The sequence below is a fragment of the Daphnia pulicaria genome, chromosome 4 (assembly GCF_021234035.1).
Source record: "Daphnia pulicaria isolate SC F1-1A chromosome 4, SC_F0-13Bv2, whole genome shotgun sequence".
NCBI lineage: Eukaryota > Metazoa > Arthropoda > Branchiopoda > Diplostraca > Daphniidae > Daphnia > Daphnia pulicaria.
The window spans coordinates 12,517,724-12,541,153 of NC_060916.1; the positions used below are offsets into that span (position 1 = coordinate 12,517,724).

General features: G+C 42.0%; 5 protein-coding genes and 1 long non-coding RNA gene across 7 annotated transcripts; 2 read left to right on the forward strand and 4 right to left on the reverse strand.

Annotated features, from left to right (window-relative positions):
- Nucleotides 1-47: 47 nt before the first annotated feature.
- Nucleotides 48-7,045, reverse strand: LOC124336858 (maternal protein tudor-like). The gene is made up of 10 exons (XM_046790701.1): nucleotides 6,903-7,045; nucleotides 5,428-6,844; nucleotides 5,083-5,364; nucleotides 4,716-5,022; nucleotides 4,091-4,648; nucleotides 3,476-4,023; nucleotides 3,164-3,412; nucleotides 2,970-3,102; nucleotides 379-2,911; nucleotides 48-305 (listed from the first exon to the last, which is right to left on the reverse strand). The coding sequence occupies exons 2-10, from the start codon at nucleotides 6,823-6,825 to the stop codon at nucleotides 266-268; spliced, it is 6,048 nt and encodes a 2,015-aa protein (XP_046646657.1). The 5' UTR covers nucleotides 6,826-6,844; nucleotides 6,903-7,045; the 3' UTR covers nucleotides 48-265.
- Nucleotides 7,046-7,283: 238 nt separating this feature from the next.
- Nucleotides 7,284-7,982, reverse strand: LOC124337311. The gene is made up of 3 exons (XM_046791418.1): nucleotides 7,815-7,982; nucleotides 7,542-7,746; nucleotides 7,284-7,472 (listed from the first exon to the last, which is right to left on the reverse strand). The coding sequence occupies exons 1-3, from the start codon at nucleotides 7,900-7,902 to the stop codon at nucleotides 7,460-7,462; spliced, it is 306 nt and encodes a 101-aa protein (XP_046647374.1). The 5' UTR covers nucleotides 7,903-7,982; the 3' UTR covers nucleotides 7,284-7,459.
- A 5,838-nt stretch (nucleotides 7,983-13,820) lies between these two features.
- On the forward strand, nucleotides 13,821-16,359 carry LOC124337062 (rhomboid-related protein 2-like). Of its 2 annotated transcripts, none has more exons than XM_046791086.1 (7): nucleotides 13,821-13,924; nucleotides 14,197-14,373; nucleotides 14,437-14,472; nucleotides 14,541-14,870; nucleotides 14,959-15,101; nucleotides 15,178-15,391; nucleotides 15,460-16,359. In XM_046791086.1, the coding sequence occupies exons 2-7, from the start codon at nucleotides 14,248-14,250 to the stop codon at nucleotides 15,763-15,765; spliced, it is 1,155 nt and encodes a 384-aa protein (XP_046647042.1). In that variant the 5' UTR covers nucleotides 13,821-13,924; nucleotides 14,197-14,247; the 3' UTR covers nucleotides 15,766-16,359. The 2 variants fall into 2 exon arrangements, with proteins under 2 accessions (XP_046647042.1, XP_046647043.1); XM_046791087.1 differs by having other exon boundaries at nucleotides 13,829-13,924; nucleotides 14,206-14,373.
- A 1,655-nt stretch (nucleotides 16,360-18,014) lies between these two features.
- On the reverse strand, nucleotides 18,015-19,838 carry LOC124337391. Its single transcript, XR_006917314.1, has 4 exons — nucleotides 19,697-19,838; nucleotides 19,081-19,601; nucleotides 18,268-18,908; nucleotides 18,015-18,149 (listed from the first exon to the last, which is right to left on the reverse strand). It is a non-coding gene; the product is annotated as an uncharacterized LOC124337391 (long non-coding RNA).
- LOC124337107 lies at nucleotides 18,764-21,373 on the forward strand. The gene is made up of 3 exons (XM_046791161.1): nucleotides 18,764-18,887; nucleotides 19,850-20,118; nucleotides 20,525-21,373. Exons 1-3 carry the CDS (start codon nucleotides 18,859-18,861, stop codon nucleotides 21,211-21,213), a joined length of 987 nt encoding a protein of 328 aa, XP_046647117.1. The 5' UTR covers nucleotides 18,764-18,858; the 3' UTR covers nucleotides 21,214-21,373.
- On the reverse strand, nucleotides 21,317-23,113 carry LOC124337055 (nuclear speckle splicing regulatory protein 1-like). The gene is made up of 5 exons (XM_046791078.1): nucleotides 22,946-23,113; nucleotides 22,593-22,770; nucleotides 22,382-22,534; nucleotides 22,106-22,313; nucleotides 21,317-22,012 (listed from the first exon to the last, which is right to left on the reverse strand). Exons 1-5 carry the CDS (start codon nucleotides 22,963-22,965, stop codon nucleotides 21,384-21,386), a joined length of 1,188 nt encoding a protein of 395 aa, XP_046647034.1. The 5' UTR covers nucleotides 22,966-23,113; the 3' UTR covers nucleotides 21,317-21,383.
- Nucleotides 23,114-23,430: the final 317 nt, after the last annotated feature.

Below are 23,430 nucleotides of genomic sequence, written 5' to 3' on the forward strand. Positions count from 1 at the left end.
ACGAGGAATTCCGAGGAATAAAAACTCGGGTGACAGCACTCGAAAAAAGCTTTGAAAACGGAAATGATGTATTAAAATTCTGGGTCCAACACAGAATTGGGACGAGGCATGAACAATTTTGGATGCAAAAGATAATCGGAGGAATGAAGAATGGATTTTGGTTCCAACACATAATTGGGTATACACGTAGTAATGAGAATCAACAGCACATTTTTTATTGTTCAAAAAAACAACATAAAACTTCTTAAATCATCAACTTTTTTTTTCAAAGCCCTCTTTGCTGTTTGCTGGGGAATAATGGTAAACTAAAACACATAAAAAAAGAACGATTTTTGTTTTACCCGTTAGTTAAATTGGTTTGGACAAAATGAAACTTACTTGCCAAACCCGCCCGACGTTCCTGACTGTGGGGCGATTGACGAAATCAAATTATAAAGGAGATTGCCCACATTGACGCCTTTGGCAAAAAGCGATTCGATGCACTGAATGCCTTGGCTCGGTTGTGGACCGCTGAAAACAGCCTGACAGACAACGCCTTCGGTTGCATCACTGAAAGCTTTCCGAATCTCTTCGCTGTACTGATCCGGATAGATGGGCGATCGAAACGTGCATTCGTTGGCCATGGCTGGAATGTACTTCAAAATAGCCGGGCAGGGACGAATGCTAGACAGAGGGACCCAATCGGTGTATCCAATATCCAAGAAATACACCTCGGCACAGTCTCCGTTAATTTGATTAGCTCGGGCGCGGTAGAAGCGGTTGTATTCCGGATGCATAACCGCGTAGAGAACGTTTTCTTTCACGCTGAGTGGTGGCACATTCGGCGAGTCGTTGCTGTCCAATGGCCTGAGAGTGTCTCTGATTTGTTCAATTTCTTCACAATTGCTCTCGCGTTGGATCCAAAACATGCCAGCCGACTTGATGTATGACACTCTGACATCTTCTGCTCCTGGAATAGGTCGCGTGCTGATTAGAGTCGACGAAGCATTCGTTCGTTGATTTTCCAGTCTCACATTGGTGGATGCAGCAGGTAGACCCAGTTTCTCGTTCAAATCGTGACCATCCGAATCCCACAATCTTACAAAGATGTGCTTCTGCGTTTTCTCAACAAACGTTATAGAAAGTAATTGATCGAAGAGAGCATCCTGACATTTTTTAGTGGACGGCAAAATGTCGGTAACTCTGTCAGCTCCATCCAGTGCGCACTTGAACGCCAGTGCAGGTTTCACCACGAGCGCTGGGGGAATAGGTCGAAGTTGGTCCCCACCAACAGGCGATGAATTTCCAAAGTCGACGTAATTGACAGTGACCGAGCTTTGATCCACAGATTCGACAACAGCGCGATACCAAAGTTGGTCGTCGGGGAAAAGAGCCAAACAAGAAGCTCCTACGACTGGTTCGAGCGGGCGAATCTGGGCGAATTCCGGCTGCTGCGTGTATTGTTTGATGGAGTTCATGATGTCATCGGCAGCAGAGGGATCCAAATGAAGCCAAACGGCAGTGGGTGAATTCAGGCAAACAACAATGGCTTTGGACGAAATGACTTGACCGGGAATTCCATTCATATCGTTGATCAGCTCCGTACTAGGTCGGATTACTGGATGCATCTGCGTTTCTACTTGCTTCAACGATTTAGAAACCGAGTCCAGGATGCCAAAAACTTTTCCAGTTTGCTCCATTTGAGACTGCTTGATTTTGGAATTCAACACTTCGATGACGTTTTCTTCCTGAGCTTGGAGCGAATCAATTTGTTGAATGCCGTCAGCTTTAACTCCAAGTTTGGCTTGAAAGACGATTTCTGGAGAGCAAATCGAGATGAAGTACTTCAACGCCTCTTCTGGCCAGTGCTTCGGTCTCGATTGGAGGTTTAAGCAAGATTCGAACGACATGGGTGGAATTTTTTTCAAATTTTCTGGCAGATGGAGAAAATCCTTCGCGGAAACTTTATGATCATCTCCGTAGTCAACGAACTGAATTTCAGCAAGTCCAGAAAAGCTATCGAAAGACTTGACAAGAGCTCGATACAAGTTTTCATAAACCGGGTGGAAGACAGCATACATTTGTCCAGCAACCGGATGTCCTTGTAGCTGGAATGATCCCATATTTGGCCCCTGCAGCTCTCGTCCGAGTTGAATCTGAATCTCTGCTATTTTGTTCTCGTCTTCCTTCCGCTGAACCCAAAACCTATCTGGAGAAATTGAGTAGCCCACGTAAACCTCCAATTCTACCGGTTTGCTGGGCAACTGAATCTTCTCTCCCAAGTCGACACCATCAGCCGTGTTGCAGAGACGAACATGCAAAATCTCGTTGACCACTTTGACCACCTTGACGGTGGCTACAAGGTCCATTGCAAGAGCAAGAAAAGCTTCCGTAACTTCCTTGGAAATGGGAGACTCGGCTCCAGCCAAACAGCACTTGAAAGCCATGGATGGTTTCTCCGCAAGTAATGGTGGCAGATCTCTCAGGTGTTCCAGTCCAACGCTGTTAGTATTTCCATAGTCTACATAGTAGACAATGGCCGAGTTTTGCTCCACAGATTCCACAGTAGCCCGATACCAACGCTCATCTTCAGCAAAGAAAGCGAGGCAGGATTTGCCAACGACCGGAACGAAGTTGCTCTTGTTATTTAGAAAGTCGGGCTCAGTGGCGAGTTTATCCGATTGTTCCATGATAGCTTCGACCGATTCCGATTCCAACTGGACCCAGAATTCCAGTGGTGTTTTGACAAAAGGCAAAAAGGCAGTAGTTGAGATTATCTCGTCTGGAACGAAATCAAAATTCTGTGGAGGAAATTTCACTTCTTTTTCTTGACCCATACAGGTATTGTGACGACAAAGAACTTTGTTTTTCACTAAATAATTAGCGGCGTCTCCAATATCTGGTACGGCTAAATCCACAGGATAAACACCGCCTGTAGTACGAACAAATTTAAATTGTGATTCAATGCGAAAAGATTAGTAAAATAAAACCTGTAGGTTCATGAAAACGAGCTCCAAGGATAAGTCCTTCAGGGAAGCAAGCTTTTATATGATCCTTCAAATCTTGACTGTAAAAGATTTCCGAATCTGGCATGATGACGTTGTTCAATCTACATTGCCAAGTCTGCATTGAAAAATAAAAACCATCAATGAATTGCTAAAAAAGGAGGCAACACAAAACTTACCAATTGAGGAAACTTCAAGAAACGAGGATGAATTCGCTTTAACTCTTTCAGGGCAGTTTCCTGCTCGTTGCCGTAATCAACAAAAATCACGTTAGCGAATGATCCACGGATCGATAGAATTTCAGACCGATAAAAGCGTCCATCGTCTTTGAACTTGACAACACAGGGAAGGCCGACGCACGGTGAATCCTCAACGAGCTCATCACTAGACAAGGCCAAATAATGTTCTTCTAACTGGTCTAAATCAGGCTGTAAACAAACAAACAAAAATGATATTTTAAAAACCCTCAATAACATTGGAAAAAAAATTACCTGATACGATTCGAGATTGTCAGGACTTAAGAAGAAACGACCAACATTGGAAAACCAAACAACGTTGACATTCGTCAGATCAGAAGTGGGAAGCGACGAATAACTGAAAACATCAGGAACAGGAACGATTTCGCGAGGCGGAGCGAAAAGATCGTTGATCACGACTTGAGGACGAGTACCTTCATCCACCAGGCGGACGAGGTATTTATCATTTTCACGGTGATCAGAAACTGTAGTTTTGAGCGGTTTGCTCATGCCAGCTTCCTCCAAACGCGTCTTATCTTGTAAAGTCCAGGAACGTGAGCAGTCTTGAACGCCCGCCAAGGAGCAATGATAAGCCTGAGGCGGTAGTTTGACAAACTCCTGTTCAATCGCTTTCAGTAGAGTTACGGGGGTACGCTGCTTGTTGCCGTAGTCTACAAATAGCACTTCAACTTCCGTTGCTCCAACGTTCAAAATTTGGCCGCGGTACCAGTTATTATCTTCGGTATACTGGGCGACACAGGCCACACCCACTTCGATGCAACCAAGAGGCTCTTTAGGAGCAGCTGAAATGTAAAATAGAATTGTATTCAGTAGTGATCCTTTTTTAAACAAAAATTCTTTCAAATTTACCCAAGTACGCAGTGGCCAAATTGTCCATTAACTTTTCGAGAAGTGGAACAGCCTCGATTAAGTGGCAGTAAAAGCTGTTCGGGTCCTCGACGAAAACAATTTCAAGGTTTTTGGTTGCGCCTTCCAATCCTGTTTGATGTGGATAAACAAGTTTTGTGGGCTGTGAAATTGGCATAACCCGCTTGGGGATTTCAAGTGGCCGAGAGATGGGTGTAGGCTCCCTGGGTAACTCCTTCGGCTCAGCGCTTTCCCAATCCATTTTCTCTTCTGGATTTCGGCTGGCACTGGAACGAGTGGAACTCACCGAAGAAACACGGTCACTTTTCTGCCGGGGTGGTTCCATTGTTATAGCCTTCGTGGACTGCATCGGTATACCCCATGAATCTTCAAGAACATTGTTTTTAAGAACTGGAATACCCCACGAATCTTCTAATAGGCTGTGATTGGGCATTTGGCCATTTTCCACGACACTATTGGGGATGGCATTCCGCAACCCTGACTGGCCTGGAGCATCAAATTCAAGTTTACGATTCGTGACCTGTGGCACCGCACCTCTAACTATAAAATAAAAGGTAAGCAACTAGGTAAATTTTTAAAGAATTTTTACGGGAATAACATATTTTACCTGGATCAAATTCTTGAGCTATTGGTGATAGATTGGAGCATGCACTTAGTGGGCGGATGACGTTATTGAAGGACATATTCACGAAGGTAGCCGGATAAACTTTATTATTGGGCTGGCCGAGCTTAACACGAACTGATTGGTCATTGACCAGGAGAGCCCATTCGTTTTCAGTTAAAGTTATTCCAGGAACGATGCAATTGATTCCAAACGATGGTCTGGAAAACCACTTGAGGCTGCTGGCCGGGGCCCAGATTTCCTGACGACAAACTCTGATATTGTTCCCGTAATCAACAAAAGTGATGGCCACCTGCAAATAGATTTTACATTAAATTAAAATCTCGCATAAAACTGACTATGAAAACATTACATCGTGGGCGAACTCCTCGACAATCTGGACTCGATAGATTTGGCCGTCGGATGACCATTTGATAACGCCGTAGTCTCCAATGTGACTCTTGACGTCAGCATAGAGCAAAGGAATCTGTGAAGGCTGTCCTGGAATGCAGCTTGAATAAGTGGACTCCAGTTCGCTCTTAAGAGCTTCCAACTCTGCCACGGGACGTCTTTCAAACTGGCCAAAAAATTTTCCAGGAGAACCCACGCAAGTAACGAAAAGATCTTCCACTGCCCCGACTTCCACTGTGGCAACCTACAATAGAAAAATACTATTAATATAGAAATGTAAAAATGTTGTAGCAAAACTTAAAATCACCTTGATATTCCCAGCAGCGGTAATAGGAGATAGTGGCGCTGTTTTTAGTAATTCAGAAATGTTGAGTGGTGGTCTGGAATCTGCTACTGATGCAAGGACTAAATCTTTGACGGTACGACCAGCATCATCCATAAGAATGACCGATTGCGGCATAGTTTCTCCGGTCACATGGCATTTAAAGGTTTGGTACAAAACCAATCTTGTAAAATTTTCCGAAACTTTGTCGAAGGTCAAGCTTGCGGCATCTTCCAGGGCAACGCGATAAGCGAACAATTCGATGGAGATGAAGTCGGCTGGGATTTCGAACAAAGATTGCAGATCAACCAGTTCAGAGTAGCCATAATCGACGAAATACACATTGGCGTATCTGACGTCTTCGACCAGCGTAATTATGCCGCGATGGAACAACTTATCTCGAGAGGAGATTGCGATGCAGGGGGTGCCACGATCGACATTTACCAGAGTTTTGGAGTTGAGAGCGGCAAACTCGGATAACTTCTTGGAAAGATTGGTCAGTTTTTCCACGGCGTCGCTGCTTTTGCGCTGAATAACGAATTTATGTGGTCCGTTCTGCACGAAGGTTACCATGACTGTGTGGATCACATTCATCTCCAAACAGGAAGCCGTGTACGATACACCTGGAAATGCTTTGCTTTGAGATGAGGCAGCGTTCAGCATCTTGTGACTCACCGACATTACAGAGCGTGCCCTGTGGTGCGAATTCGTCATGGGAGGTGGTGAGATTGACGTGACGGAAAGTTGGCGGTGATTAGGTACAGGTTGTTTAACAGCATCAATGTAAGTAGCCGCTGGAGTTCCGAGGAGACTTTCCACCAATAGCTTTGCAACAAGCACCTCATATGAATAGATTCTTACTCCCTCAAAGTCATCTCGGATACCCAGGGACACAGCTTTGACATTCTTGTTGGCTATGTTTCTTTGTAAGTACTGAAGGACTGGTTCTTTTCCCCGTATACCCTTTTCTATCACAACATCAGCTAAAAGAAACTTTGTGGCCAAAGGATGGCAGGAACTGATGAAGGGCAGGGTGGAAGGAATAAGTTTGATGCAAGCCAGCGGAACCATGACAGTATGGCCATAATCAATGCAGAATACTTCGAGGTTCCCATTTCTATCAACAGAATAATCGCTGATGGTGGCTCTGACCCAACTGTTGTTAACTAGGACACAGAAATGCTTCTCTTTCTTGAGATCAGTGAGCAAGGGTCGAGGGGAAGCATCAAAGTTGCATGCTGCAATCTGTTCTTCCATCTTAGCTGATAATCCGCGATCTTTTTGACCCCAAAAAATGAGGTTGCAATAGTTGGGTTTCTCCTGGCATTCCACGGTTTCGACCACGTGCGTTACGTAGACGTTGAAGTAACTAACGCCCGCCATTCCGGATGAGAAAAACACACTAAAAGAAACGAACAATAAGGCTACAGATATCGACATGTATAGATTTAAGTGCTTACCCCAAATAGTTAAATTAATTCAAGGGCGATCTTGAAGAACAAATTTCTAAGACTCTGTAGACGTTGTGTTCAGAGGAGGGATAAAATTGAACAAAATGCAAACTGACTACTGACTAGTGAGCAGCCGAAAGAAAGGAGGCGAAAGTCCGCGAAACCATTTTGCGGCATAGCACAAGCAATGTTGCCATAAAAATTCCTAAAACAAAATTTTATTTCATTTCCCAATTAATTTTAATTCATAACAAATTATATGTTAAGTAATCTAGAGATATAGCTCTGACCCTCTGAGTAATTTTTTTTTTCTGATAACTAATTTTGTCATTGAATTTCGTCGAACGAGGTAAATATTTATTTCATTAATTTTATTTTTCGAACGAGAAATCCAGCCGGAAATCAGAGTAACGACTTACAAGAAAAACCGTTTATTAAACAGAACAATTTTTTGCAGAATGTAAGTGATTTAACGTTCTAAACTTTAGTATTTGTACTGACAACACGATATGGCTTATCGTTCCTTCTTTCTTGCGAAATTGTTTTTCGTAACCAAGCGCTGATGCCTACGGACAGTATCTAGAAAACGTAATAAAAATAAAAATTTTACTTTAATATACTAAATATTAGATTATTTTTATGAATAACCTAAATGACAACGAGTAGTAAAGCGATTCCAGAAAGCCAGCCGGTTTTTGGCTCCATCCAGCGGGCGAATACTTCGGCGCAACCGTTTGATTGCAGTTTGCCATTTGCTGTATTGCGGCAAATGGCGGCAAATTCATCTGGAACAACTCTATTGAAATTTTGATAGTCTTGCCAGTTGCCAAGCCGAAGGTTCGCAACATTCGATCTATTAAGTTAATAACCCATTAATGCATATAGCTGAAACTAGTGAACTGCAGTAGAATTTTCTATTACGTCTTCTTGAATGATGCGCATGATCCGAGCAGATCTCTCGTTGTAATCCGCCTCGTGAAAGAGAACCCAAAAGCGATCTTCCAGCCATGGAGTCAAGTCAGAATGGTAGATTCCATGGCTAAGAGTGTACGCAAGACCAGATAGTCCTAGAATGGCCGAAATTCCAGTTCCCAGTACGAACTTGACATTGCAAAAGGAATTTCGCAGTCACTTTTGTTATTCAGATTCGGATAAACTATGATGGAATAAAAGAATAGTAACAACAGACAAGTTCGGGATGCTGAGTTGCACAACCGCAAAATTAGGATCGTGCGCCAACGAGTTTTTGTAACGTTGTGGGGATAGTAGAAAGCGGGTTTTTTTATTATTTAAGCATAGAATTACTTATCTAATCTTAGAAATGTTCAGGATTATCGTTGTTTAGAACATTCTGCTTTTTATAGAGTAATTTGAAATGTATAATTCAGCTTAGTTTACCCATTAAAATTAAAGAAAGTCCAAGCCTGGGATGCTGTTTAGTCTTTTCTTGTGTTTTTTGACAGATCTGCTGACAAGTGACAAGCTCAAACACACAAGAAAAGACTAAACAGCATCCCAGGCTTGGACTTTCTTTAATTTTAATGGGTAAACTAAGCTGAATTATACATTTCAAATTACTCTATAAAAAGCAGAATGTTCTAAACAACGATAATCCTGAACATTTCTAAGATTAGATAAGTAATTCTATGCTTAAATAATAAAAAACCCGCTTTCTACTATCCCCACAACGTTACAAAAACTCGTTGGCGCACGATCCTAATTTTGCGGTTGTGCAACTCAGCATCCCGAACTTGTCTACTGACCAGCAAAAGAAGTTGACGATCTTCGGCGACCGTAGCATAAACCCCGATGGCGGATGCAGCCAACGTCAGACTAGAGGAAGTGATGAGAATGTAAGGGCCAGTCCAAAACACTTAAATTTGGGCTTCAAGTTCGTAGACGTAGTGTTTGAAATCCCATTCGTAGCGTAACCACAAACTAAGACCCATGACGACGATGGCTAAAATCTTACGTCGATGTGTTCCCATTGAGAAAACAAAATATACATTTATTTATTGCTGCATCATTGATTAAATGTGATGTGACGCACACTTATAGGCCTATGAATCTATGATGCAAAATGAATGTAATATAGGGAACATACCACGGAGATAAAGATGAGCGCATACATAAAATTAGAGAGACAGTTTTTTTTCGTCCCTTTGTACATTTTCAAGCACTTCGAATGAAAGTGACTTTGGTAGTTGCCAGGGAGCTGCAGTATGCAGTGTGTAGGCTACTGTGGCTTTATGCGCTTTAACTAAACCTGACCGGATGCAGCACTTCATAATGAGAAGACAGACAGCGCTGTGAAAGAAAACTGATACTGGAACGTTCGAGGGGTTGTCAACTCAAAAAAATCCTCGTACACCCTCAGATTTTTTCAAAAAAATCCCTTAAAAATCCCAAAAATCAAAAAATCAAAAAATCCGAAAAATCCCAAAATTCCAAGAATTTTGGTTTAATAAATCGACAAAATTTTACAAGAATCGATTTTTTTCGTTATCGATTCTAATTCCCCTTACTGTGTTAATAATTCCCCTTGGGCGTCTGTCTGTCTCTTGGTCTGTCTGCTGTCAGTGCCATGCTAGGAATTTTTGATGGGAAAAATGACTTCTATAAATTCTGGTATTTCTAGAGAGGATGACGATACATGGGAATTGTTAAAAGAAAACAAGGTCATTGTACCTGAAAGTATTAAAAAAATACTTAACGATCTCAATTTTAGTGGAATTCGTGCGTTGGCTAAAGTAAATGAGTCAAGTGTCATGATTGAAGAGTACATCCGAGATGTACTTGGTGATCCTTATGTTCTCGAAATTATGAATAAAGAAGAAAAACTACAAATATTTGGATCTATCTTTTCACGGTGCCCGTCCAAGTTCAAACTTTCACTATGGGCACAAAGTTACATTCCAAATTTTGTCAGAGGTTTGCAAAGAAATGGTCCAGCGCTGGACAATTATCTGTAAAGTAAAGCCACGTCAATCAATGGGTGTTCCATCTGGTAAAATAAGACTTTATAGCAATCTGAAAAAATCTGACAAAATCTGAAAAAATCTGAAAAAATCTGAAAAAATCCCAAAAATCTGAAAAAATGATTTTTGGATTTAAGATCCGTACACCTTCGGATCGAGTTGACAACCCCTCGGGAACGTTATATTTTAATCTTTGGATCCAAAAGTGAACTCATCGGCAATCACCGGTCCCACCTATAACCTGGTATAGACTATTCATTGTGGGAGATAATAACATTTTTATGTTTAGTCATTTTATACTTCGTCAAACGATTGCATCGATTGGATTTTGCTGGATAGAGATAGCTACTAAAACTAAGGTAGGCAGCTAACCGACGAAAGTTCTTTGTTCTTATAATCCGAAATAACAATTTGCGATGACTTGCTCTATAGTATACTCTATAGTAATACCAAAAATAAATAAATCTTGCTGGAACTGTATTGAAAGAAAATACATGCACTTAAACTCAACTTGTGCGTAGGAGTGATTTATTACGGAACGCCAAATGACCCGCTAAAATAAAAGCACTCGACTAGTGCTATTTATTTTAGAAATCACTCAAATAATATTCAACTAAGTGGCGCCATCTAGCGGTTTCAATCGGCGGAACGGATTGTATTAATTGTACGCATTCATATCGATTGATAATCGTTTCCACAAGCAAAATTGTGGAAATGCTGTGGAATTGTGGATTGTGGAAATACTTCTGTTGACTCTGTTCACGCCGTTCATGAAAGTGTCAGTTCATTCCGTCCGTGAGGCGTGAGTGTCAGTTCACGCAGTTTATGGTAAGATCCACTTATGCAGATGCTTATTTAGATGCTGATCTTCACAGACAATTATTCAGGCGAGCGGAGTGGCTCTGGCGACGCCGGTCAAATGTCCAACTTCTGGACGCATTTGTTCTAGAGAGGCGGCGGCGGCCGCCTCCTTACGGTTTGACCGATCCGTCTCATTCCGCCACGTCCAGCCGGTCCAACAGCAGGAAAACATGTACCCACATCTTACACCCACATCTACCGCACCCACAATCTTCTGTGTCGACAAATGTCCAAAAAGTCGAGAAGTTGGACATTTGACAGAAGTTGAACACCGGCGTCGCCAGCGCCGCTCCGCTCGACTGAATAATTTTCTGCCATCTACATAAGCATCTATACACAAGAAGATCTTACCATGAACGGCGTGAACTGATAATCACGGACGGCGTGAACTGACACTCTCATGAACGGCGTGAACAGAGTCATTAGAAGTCTTTCCACAATCCACAATTCGACGGAATTTCCACCATTTCGCTTGTGGAAATGATTATCAATCGATATGAATGTGTACAATCGGGAAAAATCGATACAATCCGTTCCGTTAGGACAGAAGGGTGGTGGGCTGGTGGTGGAGGTGATGGGGTAAGACGCTGATCGACGCTGATGTATTCGAAAATTAGATTTTAATCGATAGGCCTATTCAATTGTCAATATTTTCATTGATAGCGAAATATTTTGAACCGCCCGCTAGAGGGCGGATGCGAGAGAGCACTAAATTTTTAGCACTTATTTTTGGAGAGCACTAAATTAATGCTTACTTTGGAGCAGTTAATTTTTTGTCCCTATGGCGTTCCATAGTAACCTGTCTGCTTTAGTCTTTAATGTACAGACTTGATGACCTCCATCAATGAAATTTATCATAAAAATAACTAGCTATTGAAACGATAGACAGTGCTCTAAACACATCTGATGGCGGAACATTTTATTGTAATCTTCGGAATCACGTTTGGCTCATCTTTCCCAATCCACTCGGTAGACTATTTTTCCCCGGGGAGATAATAACATGAATGTCGATTAGCCAATATGCTGTTGTATCGCAACATTATAGATAGGTAGTTACTAAAATAAAACAAAGAAGCTGATGAAGGGTCGCTAGTGATACTGATCTTATTATAACATCTTAATAAATTGGGATATTAATTGATTCATTTAGACTTGCACAAAAAATACACCGCAGGCTGGAGAGCAATAAAATAGTATTAAAACCATCATGTTCAAGCATTCGTAAGATCAAAAGTTAAGGGCAATATTAAAATTTACCTTCACCTTGGAGATGTTGGTTGCGTGCGGACTGCGGTCTCGTATATGATTTGTGAAGTACTGTAATTTTAACTTGAGAAAATGCTAGTAGTCGGAGTCGTATACGGTGGACATGAATGGATCCTGACGTCACTTTATTGAGACTGAAGGATGTTGTAGAGTGGCAGCAGTTCCTGATGACGTGGGTTTCATGACAGCTGCAGGTGGATTTTAAAAAATATATATTAGTGTGTGCAATGGGAGGTTTATTGCTCGATTGATGAGGTGTTTTTTTACACAGTCTCCGAACTGAACAGATGATTAGGTCGTTTTGAATGTCCTTTTTCTTTCCTTGTTACGCAAAGCATTTCTGTATTCCTGCGGGCTACGCCGGCTACGGGTGTCAGTAACACTCTCGTTTACGATAATCAGAATTAAAAAATCATTAGCTAGTTTTCATTCATCTTATATGGTTTTGTTTACTTGGGCTCCATATTTAAGAAGCACGCGGCGCTTGTTCCAGTCCAGATATTCACATGCTTTGTTTGGGCTTCTTGCAATTCCAATTAAAATTTAACACACGTGTGCAAATTGCAAATGGAGCGATAAAGGTTTATCCTCGGGTTTATCGAGGATGTTGCGACTTGCGAAATATGCGAATTGCGATGTCCGATCTCCGATCAGTCCGATCAAAGCTATAGAATACTATAGAATACCATGGTATAACCTATTATACCATGCTATAGCTCTGGTCCGATGTGGCGATGTTGCCCAAGGTTCTACAATTCCGCAATCCATTTGGCATTTTAGGTAATCGTCCTTGAAGCCACCTAGCGTTCAAGAAATACAACTGGTTTTCCTATAAGTCTGTTATTTCTTTTTTCATTTTTTGCTGCTCATAGTTTAAAAACGTATTTTTACTGTAGGCAGCGTACGTACGCCGCAAGGTACCCGAAGGGAATGTTAAGGGTATTCTAGTTGGTATAGTAGTATTGGTATAGTTTTACAAAGACAGAGCTATAGAATAGTTATAGAATAATAAAAATATTCTGTTATAAAGGTAGGCCTATTATTAAGATGGATTAATAACATTTAAAAAAAATGTATGCCCTTAGTTTCCGGAAGATTGTAATAAGCAAAAATCGAGAAAGAGATTAAAAGAATATTTCCGCATGTTTCTATCCAAACATTAAATAAAAATTAAATTCCAAAAAAACCTAATATGATATGGCGCGGCGTAAGGGTAAGGCGTGACTTTGGTGCGGCGGAGGCTTCGCCCCGCCACCCCACGTCACACCGGATCTTGTTAAAATTAAATTTAAGTAACTACCTATCAGCACTTCTGTTACTGGAGACTGATAGCGTTCGGTGATAACATACAGTGACTTCTATTCTATCATACAATAGTAGTCGATTGTCACGTTACGTTTATATCCCTGTCACATGTCTCTGTATTATCGTCTGCTATAACAGCTATTGAAATTCTGTCAAAAAGTAACCAGAACTCCGTTTGATCAAATGCCTGAATCGATTGCAGCCAAATTTTCAGAATAGATGTAAAAAATTGTAAGCTACCGATTACTGCCATTGAAATGCAATAAAATTGTTGATTACAATCAATAATTGCCAAAAACTAGTGCATCCATCTATGTAGTGTTACGAGAACTGAGGGTGCCCATGTAAACCATACTGCAAACGAAACTTTGACCAGTAACCCTTCGGGTAACTTTAAAGGTGAAAAAATCAAAATGAGGTGTCTTTTTAAATAAAGAAATATTCACATAAACTTTCACGAAAAGATCACCTGTTGCTACACCTGTCACGTTTCCATAGTAACGGAAGCAAGCTGTCTGCTGTTGTTTCACAACAGGGGCGAGGACGAGGAGGGGTGTTGGTTTCGGGAGCTTTATTTTATTTTTTTAAAAGAGCTCCATACGTTTGCTGCTTCACCGTTTGGTAATTATTCTTTTGGTTTTCAAAGATTTAGATAGTTCACTATTTAATTCTATTCTATCGATGGCGTCGATCGCACCATTTTTGCCGATTGTTTACAATGTAAGATGTGCCTTTGTGTACATTGGCGGTTGTGACTCATTGATTACAAATTCGTCACACCAACCGGATATCCGTGGGTTTCTTTCACGCTTCGTAAATTCTTGCGGCGGGCAGGCGTACTTTTCTTTTCTTGCTCTATACTTATCATAAGTCTTTGTGACTTCACCGCTAAGGGCTTGCAGTTGGTTCAGGCTCAAAAGTAAGCAGCACCCAAAGAAGTCAACATGCCCACTACAGGCAGGCACTACTCATTTGGGCGGCAGACCAGCAGTCGCAGTGAGGGAGACAATCAGCTCTACCCCAATCTTACCGGAATGGATATTGAAATGAGTAACCTAGAAGAAGACAGGGTAAGTCCTCGATTACGAGCAACATTTGGGTAACCTAAACATTACTTTACTTTAACAATTCAGGCGTTGTTGCAGAAATGGAAACCCATTTTCGACCAAGTAAGTTTGCAATTTCCCCACACAACTTGTAATCTGCATCTCACCTATATGTTGATATTGTTTTCTAGTTTGACCAAGACCATGACGGTGCTATACCACTAGGGGAGCTGGCTTCCCTACTGAGACGTGCGGATTCTACCATTCCCGCTTCGGTGATCAACGAGATTGTCTGGATGGCCGACAGAGATCGCAACGGCGTGCTGGATTTTCGCGAGTTCATGACTCTAGTCCGCACTCACGATTTGGGTGTACTCTACCCGAAGCTAAATATGATGATGAGGACGGCTGCCTACGTCGTCGTGCCGAGAGGCGAACGAACCAATGTCGTAAAATCTGGTTTGGAAGAATACAAATGCTGCCCACCTCCAGTGCTCATGCCACTGCTTAGCCTTATCGAAGTAACAAAAAATCAAGTTCTTCTCGCCCATCATTCAGCACATTTAAAGTCTGATTTGCTGCTGTTTAACTGTATGTAACTGTTAACAGTTAGGTGTGTTCATCTATTACGCCATCGAAATGGGCGAAGTCGGACCGAACGGACCAGTTCCGTTCAAATCTCCTCTGATCTACGATCCATACAAGAGATACGAAGCCTGGCGCTTCCTCTCTTACATGCTGATTCACGCCGGGTAATAACCCTAACAACACAAATATTGGATTGAAATCAACTTCTGATTTTTATATTATTGTTCTTTTCAATGATAGATTTATCCATATCGGTACCAATATTCTGGTGCAAGTCGTGCTGGGTATTCCACTGGAAATGGTTCATTCTTGGTGGCGAGTTCTCATCATCTACGTAGCGGGAGTGATTGCCGGCTCCCTGGGCACTTCCGTTCTCGATCCAACCGTTTATCTGGCAGGTGCATCGGGTGGAGTCTACGCCTTATTGTTGGCCCACCTGGCCAGTTTGATTCTGGTAAAAACGATATAAATCATTCGTCGTGTTTTGCATCCGAGTCTAATCCGTTTTGATCGATTTCCCAGAATTGGAAAGAAATGGAATTCGCCATTTGGCGTTTATTGTTCATCGTCATCTTGGTGGTCGTCGACGTTGGCACTGCCATTTACTACCGCTACGTCGAGAATGTCGACACGAAGGTGGGTTACGCCGCCCATTTAGCCGGTGCCATTGCGGGTCTCCTGGTCGGCGTCAACGTCCTGCGAAATTTGCAAGTCGAAAGGTGGGAGAAGGTCGTCTGGTGGATCTGCTTCACCGTATATGTCGCTCTCATGGCCGCAGCCATCGCCATCAACTTCCTCTGGGACGTCCACTTCCCACCGCCGCGTTAGACGAAATTTACAATTCATCAATTTCTTCTCCCAAACCGACGAAAAACCAATCAACCATCGAGCTGCTACAAATTCTTTTTTGTTTTTTTTTTCTTTTCACGAAAATGGCACAATAAACCCAATCCGTCTTGGGACTACGCCACTGCCCGCCAACCCGGAATTACCAACGCGCACACACACAACCGACAAGACAATGTTGTACGGTACACGCACCAAAAAAAAAGTTATTGCCCTTAAACCAACATGTGCCTGTTCTCTATTTACTGTTGTATTTCTTTCCCAACCCGCCTTGCCTCTCAGTTCAACACCATGACATTTGAGTGATTGAGATTGTGCATTTATACCCATTACCTCTTTTGAAAAAAGACCCGCAAACGCATCAAATTCTGCTGGAAAACACACAAGTGCAAAATTACCTTTGTTCTCTCTATAATATGCTCTCGTTATTTTTAGATGTGTTAGTTCATATTTTTTGGGGGACACTCGATTCATTCAAATTCTTTTCTGTATTTTGACATGATCAAAAGCATTTATTAAAATCATTCAACGAGATTAAAAATCAATAAAAAAAAAGGAACTTTTTGAAACATTTTATGCACTTGTCACGTCTTTCGTGTTCATTTGGGCGTGAATAGTCTCTTCCCCCCTTTTTATTTTAATTTAATTCCCAGGATATTGTCCATGCCCTTTTTTCATTTTAAAATCTAACTGTCTGAATTCATCACACGAGACACCGAATGAATGCAGCTCGTATAAACAGATACGCACCAAGAAGAGCGAACGACCGACCGAACGAACGAACGAAAAAAGTATATTCAGTATTTAGAGAGAAAGAGAGGGCCAATGCCGAGTGTTCACCCGGCGGCCTGGAGGTCGTTTGCCTCTGTAAAGGTTTTTTTTTTCTCTTTTCTTTTTCTTTCTGCCTCGCGGGAATGTTTTTTTAAAAACACATCGCTGTATTGATTCATCTGGTATTATTTATACGATGAATCATTTTTGTTTGTAATCGTTTATTGATTTGATTATTATCAAAATATGGCAAAAATTAAAATTAATTTTCTAAATTTCTAAATTTCCAATTTGGGAATTTGATTGAATATTTCCATATTTTAAAAAGACAAAATTATTTTGAAATAAAATTAATTTATTCAAAAATTCAACAAAATATGTTGTGATAAAGAAAATGAGCAATGACGTCGAGGAAGTGATGAGCCAAACAAATAAACACCGGAACTGGCGGCGAGTATACATACTACGTAATTAAACTGAAATTATTTCCCCTATTTAAAAAATCGCGACACCGTTCAATTGCTAATAACTGGACGCGAGCAGTTAACGAGTCTAAAGAAAAATGAGTAGCGAGACTATCTCAACGGGACATGTGTGGCGCGCGTGTTGTTTATTATTGTTGTTATTATTTCAAGAAATGTACTTATCGCGCACAAGAAGAAGAAGAAATAGCCGCCTTTGAGCGTGAGTACTGGATAGCTGCTTACAGTAGTGGTCGTGGTTACCATATAACATGGCACCATAATGATAACCAATGTGTGTAATGCTTCCCTGTCGTCGAACTCGGCGCCCGACAGCTCAGCGGAGTCAAGGTATATGTACAGTAAAGTTATCGGGTGGTGTAACTTTTTTCTCATTTTTTGGCAAAGTTCCAACGGTGTGTCTGAGTCCGTTTTTCTTCTTTTAATATTCAGCAGCAGTAAAAATATGTTGCACATTGTTTACATGCGCACGTTTTTCTTTCCTATACTTTACGGCCAGGTTTTATTCTCTTTTTCTTTAAAAAAAGACTATACGCACAAATCAAAGAAATCTAATCTGTTTTGATGGACATTGTGTAGTTTTCGAAACTGCTGGCTGTATACTTACAGCTGGTAGAGACAGCGAGCTGCGCATGAATGTTATTATCGTTGATAATGATGAGAGAAAAATCTTGTCATTTCTATTTTCATTCGCATAATTTCCTTTTTTTCTTTTGAAAAATAAATAAAAATAAAATTCTTGACTTGGATATTTCGTGCGTGTGTGTGTGTGTCGTGTGAATGAACGGGCGCCCGGTCACGTCCCCGGCCGCACTGCGCGTTCAAGAGTTCAAAAGACGAAAGTTAAAAAAGGGAAGAAGACAAAATTCGTGGGGTTCGACTTCTTCTTTTTTTCGAAATTGCGCTGAAAAATTCGAATTTTTTAAAAAACAGTTAACATTTTTTTTTAAATTGACTTGTATCTTTGGGTAGAATCAATGAACCAGGTAAAATCGGCGATAAAGCCAAAATCCGGATTGATTCGAGTTCAATGCGCTTCCATTCACGAGGCAATGAATTTTTCGATCGAGTGTGATAGTAGGTACTCAATCGTCTTTTTCTTTTGTGTTATATCTAAAGGAAAAAAAAAAATGTTATCTCGGGGTGGCTGACTTGGCTTGGTCGGTCATCGACGATCGGTCAATGAAATGAATAAGTAATAACAATCGTGGATATTACATAGTATACATACCCTATCTTGATAATAGAAAGAAAACGGGATAGCCGCGGCGGATCGACGGTCACATAATCAACGGTACAGTTCTACGCACTTGTGCCAGCTTTTAGCTATAACAGTTTTCATTTCCCCCACCACCACCACCACCACCACCTCACCAGAAAGAGATATATCCCGACCAGTTTTCGGTCGATGTCCTATCGGCCACTTTCGCTGCTGACGAACTCTTGGAAAAAAAAAAGGAATTGAAAAGACAAAAATTACTGTTGTTTCTTCTTCTTCTTCTTGATGGTCTTCTTTTTCCACTCCGCCCTTCGTGGTTGTGCCGTGTTGTTTGCACCGTATATAGCGACGAGGAGCGAGTCAGTGATCTTTCAGTCGCCTCCGGTCGGCCGACATCGCCCGTTGCTTCTCTTTCTGCTGCTCTCTCTCGTCGTCAGACTGTGCATTTTCAACGTGTTTCTCCAGTTCTACAAATTCAACACGTTTTTCTTCTTTCTCCGCATTTGAAAAAAAATTTAACTTGCATCGATTTGTGTTCCGAGTGATTTTTTAAAAACATTTTTAGTCGTGAAGTGGAATTGCCATTCGAAAACGTCAAGAATAATGCACGTCAAAAACGACTTTGGCCACAGGTATAGATATAATCTAAAACGCTATTTCATTTGTTTGCCATTATTTCTTATTGATTGAATTAAGTGTGTGGAACTGAATTAAAAGAAAAAGGAATTTGGATAAATCAACATTTCAGTAGTTTGCCATTATTTCTTTTTTGATTGAATTAAGTGTGTGGAACTGAATCAAACAAAAAGGAATTTGGATATTTACCTTCTTTTCTGTTTCGGTTGCGTGTGTTTTGTTTTGATTGCAAAAGGAATCACGAGCGTCGGGAGGGAAAAGAATCTCGGGCATCGAACGACCTGGTCAATGAACGCGCGTGCGCTTTCACAGTGTGTACACAACACACACACACACACAACCCATCGAGTAGGTAGTAGAATTTAGGCGTCACAACGACCCATCCGTGACGTCATCAACGACGGCGCTGGGTACGTGTGCACACACACACCTATAGAGGGGAAAGAGGGAGGAGCCCTGTTGCATAACACACGGCAGCTGAGCTTTGCATTCCGTTAGGCGCATTGTACCTCATCCTCTGCCAGCAACAAACAAGAAAAGAAAAAACTAAAATCACGGGCGCTGCTCAACATTTTCAGAGAGGCTAATGACACCCTGGCCTCTCTTGTTCCTTGTCAATTCGTCCTGCCGTCGGCTGTTTTGATTTTCTTCTCTTTCGGAATTCCACTTTTTATTATTTTTCGAAGCTCTCCAGACGACCGGAAGTTGATCTACTATAAAATTATTAAATCAAGGAAATCAGTGAAGTCACATGAATGAAATTGTTTGTTTGAAAACAAAAGAAAAGAAATAGTTTTAGTTATACCGTTATTTATTAGGTGGTTAAATTTGCATAATCGTTGGAATCTCACAATTGTCTTTCCGGTTTTTTTCCAACTTTGAAATAGTTTTTCGTCCAAATTAGGCCCCCGACGAGATTTAAGGGAATTAACATTTTTGTCTTGACTTGTCCCAATAGAGACGGTGAGCGATACGCGACTTTGGAGAAACTCCAGTTGGTGTTGGCATTGGAATCCAGTTCGGCCATCAGTAAACCTTCGATGGGCGCATCGGGTGATGGTGCCCAATCGACCGCCGTCATTTCTGTCGAGGAAGAATTACATTCGTGCTGCTGTTTGTTGCCCTGCCCGCCTGAATGTTCCAGGAACCGGAGCGCCAGCAAAACACAATCCGACTCCCATTCTTCCAGCAGCAGCAGTCTATCGGCTCTACACGCGGTCCTTCTCGGTAATAATCCGTTTTTAATTGGTCATCTCGAAAAACAGCCATGACGAGTGTTAAAACAAAAATCTAAATTGGATAAATGAGACTCTTTTCTGGGTCTATTGGCCCAGCTCGGGTCGTCGTCGTCATTACAATTGCACCACCACAGAGCAGCAGCAGCGGCAGTAGAGTTGAATGAACTGGGTCTCTCACCACCGAAAAAACAATCTCGCTGACACACAGACAGCAACAAATGCGCCGTTGTCCAAACAGATTTTTGCCCTACAATCTGGTCCTCTGTGTGTGTATCGATTTGCCCAGTCACTGACCTCTCTCGCGCGGGCTCCTTTGCCTTTTTTATTTTAATGTGTCCACATTTTTCGACGAGTCATCAAACTCATCAATTTTTTTTTTTAAATTCCCAAAACAGAAGCCGCTGACCGACATGCAGATGAACAGCGGGCGGCCGTCGTTCTGGTCGGCAGGATCGACGATATCCTGGGCGGCGGGGTCGACGTCAACGTGACGGATGAGAGAGGCGAAACGGCTTTGTCTTACGTCAAGATCCTGTTGAGAAAAGGATGCTTCCGGCTGGCTCATCAAGTCGCTTCTCACCTGCTGGACCACGGGGCTCTCGTCGATGCCGAAGACAACGGCCAGCAGACTCTGCTGTCGCATTCGGTGGCGGCCCTGGACGGGGCGTCCGATTTGACGCGATTGCTCCTCAATCGGGGGGCGGACGTTTGGCATCGCAACGGAACCGGAGGCGACAGTCCGTTCGGCTCCTTTTTGCAGGCCATTGTCAGGTGCCGATGCGTTTCCGGGGCTACAATCACGGCCGATTTACTCGGGCGCACCATGGGCAGCCGGCCGGAAGCTTTCAAGGCTCTTGTTCTGCGCTCCATGTTGCGTCACGGCCGGTTTATCCGCGTCCTGGGACCCGTTTTCGTCCAGCTCAAATCCATTCTATCGCCCTACTGGAGACAGCCGCAACCGTTACGCTACGCAGCCTGGACGGTCATCCGCCGACACTCGTCGCCGGTCAAAAGCTGGGCAAGAGAATTACAGCAGATGGGGCTTCCCCCGTCGGTCCTACGTTACTTGACAATGGAGGATTAGTTCCACGACAACTAACCAGAAGAAAACTACTGCTACTACTTCATGGAAAATCTTGTTGATTGTTTGTCCAACTGTTGTACAATAAGAATTAAAAAGAAAAACGTCAATTTGTAAATAGCCGTTAATTGTATGAAATAAAAAAAAGAAAATTTTAATTGTATTGGGACACATTAGTTCATCTCTCTGGCTTCTTTCCTCGCCAAATATCGTTGAATGGCCTCTTCCAGCAGGTGGCCAGTGGTCCGTTTCTTCCAGATGTCGATTTTGATTTTCGGCGGAGCGGCCACCTCTTCGGGGGGCGGTGAATGGATCGAACGCTTTTCATCATCATCGTCGTCCGATTCCGAATCTTCTTCCTTAATGTCTGGACGATTGGCCCTAGGTTTTTCCACGTCGTCGGAAGCAGCGGTTTTCTTGGCACGATCGGCCGTGGCTGCGCGGTCAGTGGCAGCGGCCGAAACCAAAGAAGCAGACGCAGCCGGCCTGCGGTCCTCCTTCGATCGGGATTTCCCGCCTTCGGCATTGGAAATGCTTTGGTCACCGGGAATTTCTGGTTGTTCCGTTCCCTGTTGGGGTGAAGGCTCTTCTTCTTCTTCTTCCTCATCCACTTCTTCTTCCTCTTCCCTGCGGGAACGGTACTGGCGCCGGCTCTTGACCTCCGACTCAACGGCCTCCTTTTTGAACGTGACTGGTACTTCCGGTTCCTCGACTTTCTTCGGCTGGTCTTCTGAGAACGTCTGCTTGTACAAATGGCGATAAAAGCCGCTGAGATCCTGCTGTTTTGTCACGTCCAATCTAGCTGTATTTCGCAAGAGGTAAAACAACATTTATAGAATAAGCCATTTTTGGGAGATAATTCATCAAAACATTAACACCCGTAACGCAGTCTTACCCTCTCTGAGCTCTCGTAATCTCTCTTCCTCTTCTAATTGCTTTAGCTCGGCTAATTTGGCTCGGTAGGCTGGCGTAACGAATGATTCCTTGTCGTTGAACATATCCCCCTCGGTTTCTCTCTCCTTTTGCACCTTCCTCTCCACTCTTCTTTCCAGTTCTACTTTGCGCAACTCGGCTGTTTTTAGGAGGGTGCCAATATACTTGGGCTGATGGGTGAGACAACAATTGGTTTTTTAGAACAATCATACTGAGTTTCATTGATTTTTACACTCACTTTTCTCTCCTCTTTGGGCGGCTTCTTCTCCTCCTTTTTCTGCTGCATTTCGTCATAGACCTCATCGTACTGGAACACTGTTGGGTCTTCTGCTAGTGCTTTCAGTGCTACTTGTCTTGCTTGGTTTCGCTGCATGCTCTTCTCGGCAGCTTTCTGTTAAAACAAATATCATGAGGATAGCTTTTATCAATGGAATTGTTTTGAAACCTACAGCAACTGCCCGACTCCTCCAGTCCAACGCTTTAGCTCCATCCTCCTCATCTTCTTCGAGATTATCGTCACTTGAGCTACCATCTCCCCCAAACACTTTGTTGGGTTTCCTCATTTCGCTCACATTTGAAAGAAAGTCTTTGGCTCCTTTGTTTTTGGAAGGGATAATCAAACCATATCTAGAAAATATTCGTAATTAGTAAATTTTGATTTTAATTAACATTATTTGACATAGACAAAAAGACAAAGCAATTATGGAATTCACAAAACACTTCATTTTTGCCCACCATTCAAACTATTATATAGACTACAACAATCAAGCTAATACGTCTAAATTTAAACTCAAATATTTACTTTTTGTTTTTAGGATCCATGACTGAAATGAACTTCTACTGCTGTATGATATAAATATTTAAACTCGTTGTCTTTATCGGTTGAGACAAAAGTTTAAATTAATTTGTGTCGAGTAATTATAAAACACGAAAACTGATGGCGAGTTTTTGACTTTTTGTTTAAGCTTTGAAGCTTTCAGTAATGTAGTCTGCTATGGTAGGTAAACCTGTTGCCGTTCCATTCAAATAAAATCTACACGAACCGCGATTTTGCAACATTTCTTTTGTTTTCTCTTTTACCAGCTTTTACAGTTTTTAAAATGTATAATTGAATAAAGTGTGAAATAATTTCAGCGTTGATTAATTCTTGTAGTCTAATAAATTCAAAGTGAAATAGTTTTCGAAAACGAGTGGAAAACGAGCCAAGATCTGCTTGCTGATCGAACAATTTTCTAGCCAAGTCTATATAAGCATGTTCCGAACTAGTATACGTGTTAGTAATTCACT

What these genes read in the sequence shown, in the direction of transcription:
- LOC124336858 (XM_046790701.1), bottom strand. Translation starts at nt 6,825, where the DNA reads ATGGCGGGCGTTAGTTACTTCAACGTCTACGTAACGCACGTGGTCGAA. An exon ending in AGCTCAAGAATTTGATCCAG is followed by an intron (nt 4,649 to 4,715) that starts GTAAAATATGTT and finishes TTTATTTTATAG; the next exon opens with TTAGAGGTGCGGTGCCACAG. An exon ending in ACAATCTCGAATCGTATCAG is followed by an intron (nt 3,413 to 3,475) that starts GTAATTTTTTTT and finishes GTTTGTTTACAG; the next exon opens with CCTGATTTAGACCAGTTAGA.
- LOC124337311 (XM_046791418.1), bottom strand. Translation starts at nt 7,902, where the DNA reads ATGGCTGGAAGATCGCTTTTGGGTTCTCTTTCACGAGGCGGATTACAA. An exon ending in TGCGCATCATTCAAGAAGAC is followed by an intron (nt 7,747 to 7,814) that starts GTAATAGAAAAT and finishes TTAACTTAATAG; the next exon opens with ATCGAATGTTGCGAACCTTC.
- LOC124337062 (XM_046791086.1), top strand. Translation starts at nt 14,248, where the DNA reads ATGCCCACTACAGGCAGGCACTACTCATTTGGGCGGCAGACCAGCAGT. An exon ending in GTAACCTAGAAGAAGACAGG is followed by an intron (nt 14,374 to 14,436) that starts GTAAGTCCTCGA and finishes TTAACAATTCAG; the next exon opens with GCGTTGTTGCAGAAATGGAA. An exon ending in CACTGCTTAGCCTTATCGAA is followed by an intron (nt 14,871 to 14,958) that starts GTAACAAAAAAT and finishes AACTGTTAACAG; the next exon opens with TTAGGTGTGTTCATCTATTA.
- LOC124337107 (XM_046791161.1), top strand. Translation starts at nt 18,859, where the DNA reads ATGCACGTCAAAAACGACTTTGGCCACAG. An exon ending in AAAAACGACTTTGGCCACAG is followed by an intron (nt 18,888 to 19,849) that starts GTATAGATATAA and finishes TTGTCCCAATAG; the next exon opens with AGACGGTGAGCGATACGCGA. An exon ending in TCTACACGCGGTCCTTCTCG is followed by an intron (nt 20,119 to 20,524) that starts GTAATAATCCGT and finishes TTCCCAAAACAG; the next exon opens with AAGCCGCTGACCGACATGCA.
- LOC124337055 (XM_046791078.1), bottom strand. Translation starts at nt 22,965, where the DNA reads ATGGATCCTAAAAACAAAAA. An exon ending in ATGGATCCTAAAAACAAAAA is followed by an intron (nt 22,771 to 22,945) that starts GTAAATATTTGA and finishes AATATTTTCTAG; the next exon opens with ATATGGTTTGATTATCCCTT. An exon ending in GGAGGAGTCGGGCAGTTGCT is followed by an intron (nt 22,535 to 22,592) that starts GTAGGTTTCAAA and finishes TTGTTTTAACAG; the next exon opens with AAAGCTGCCGAGAAGAGCAT.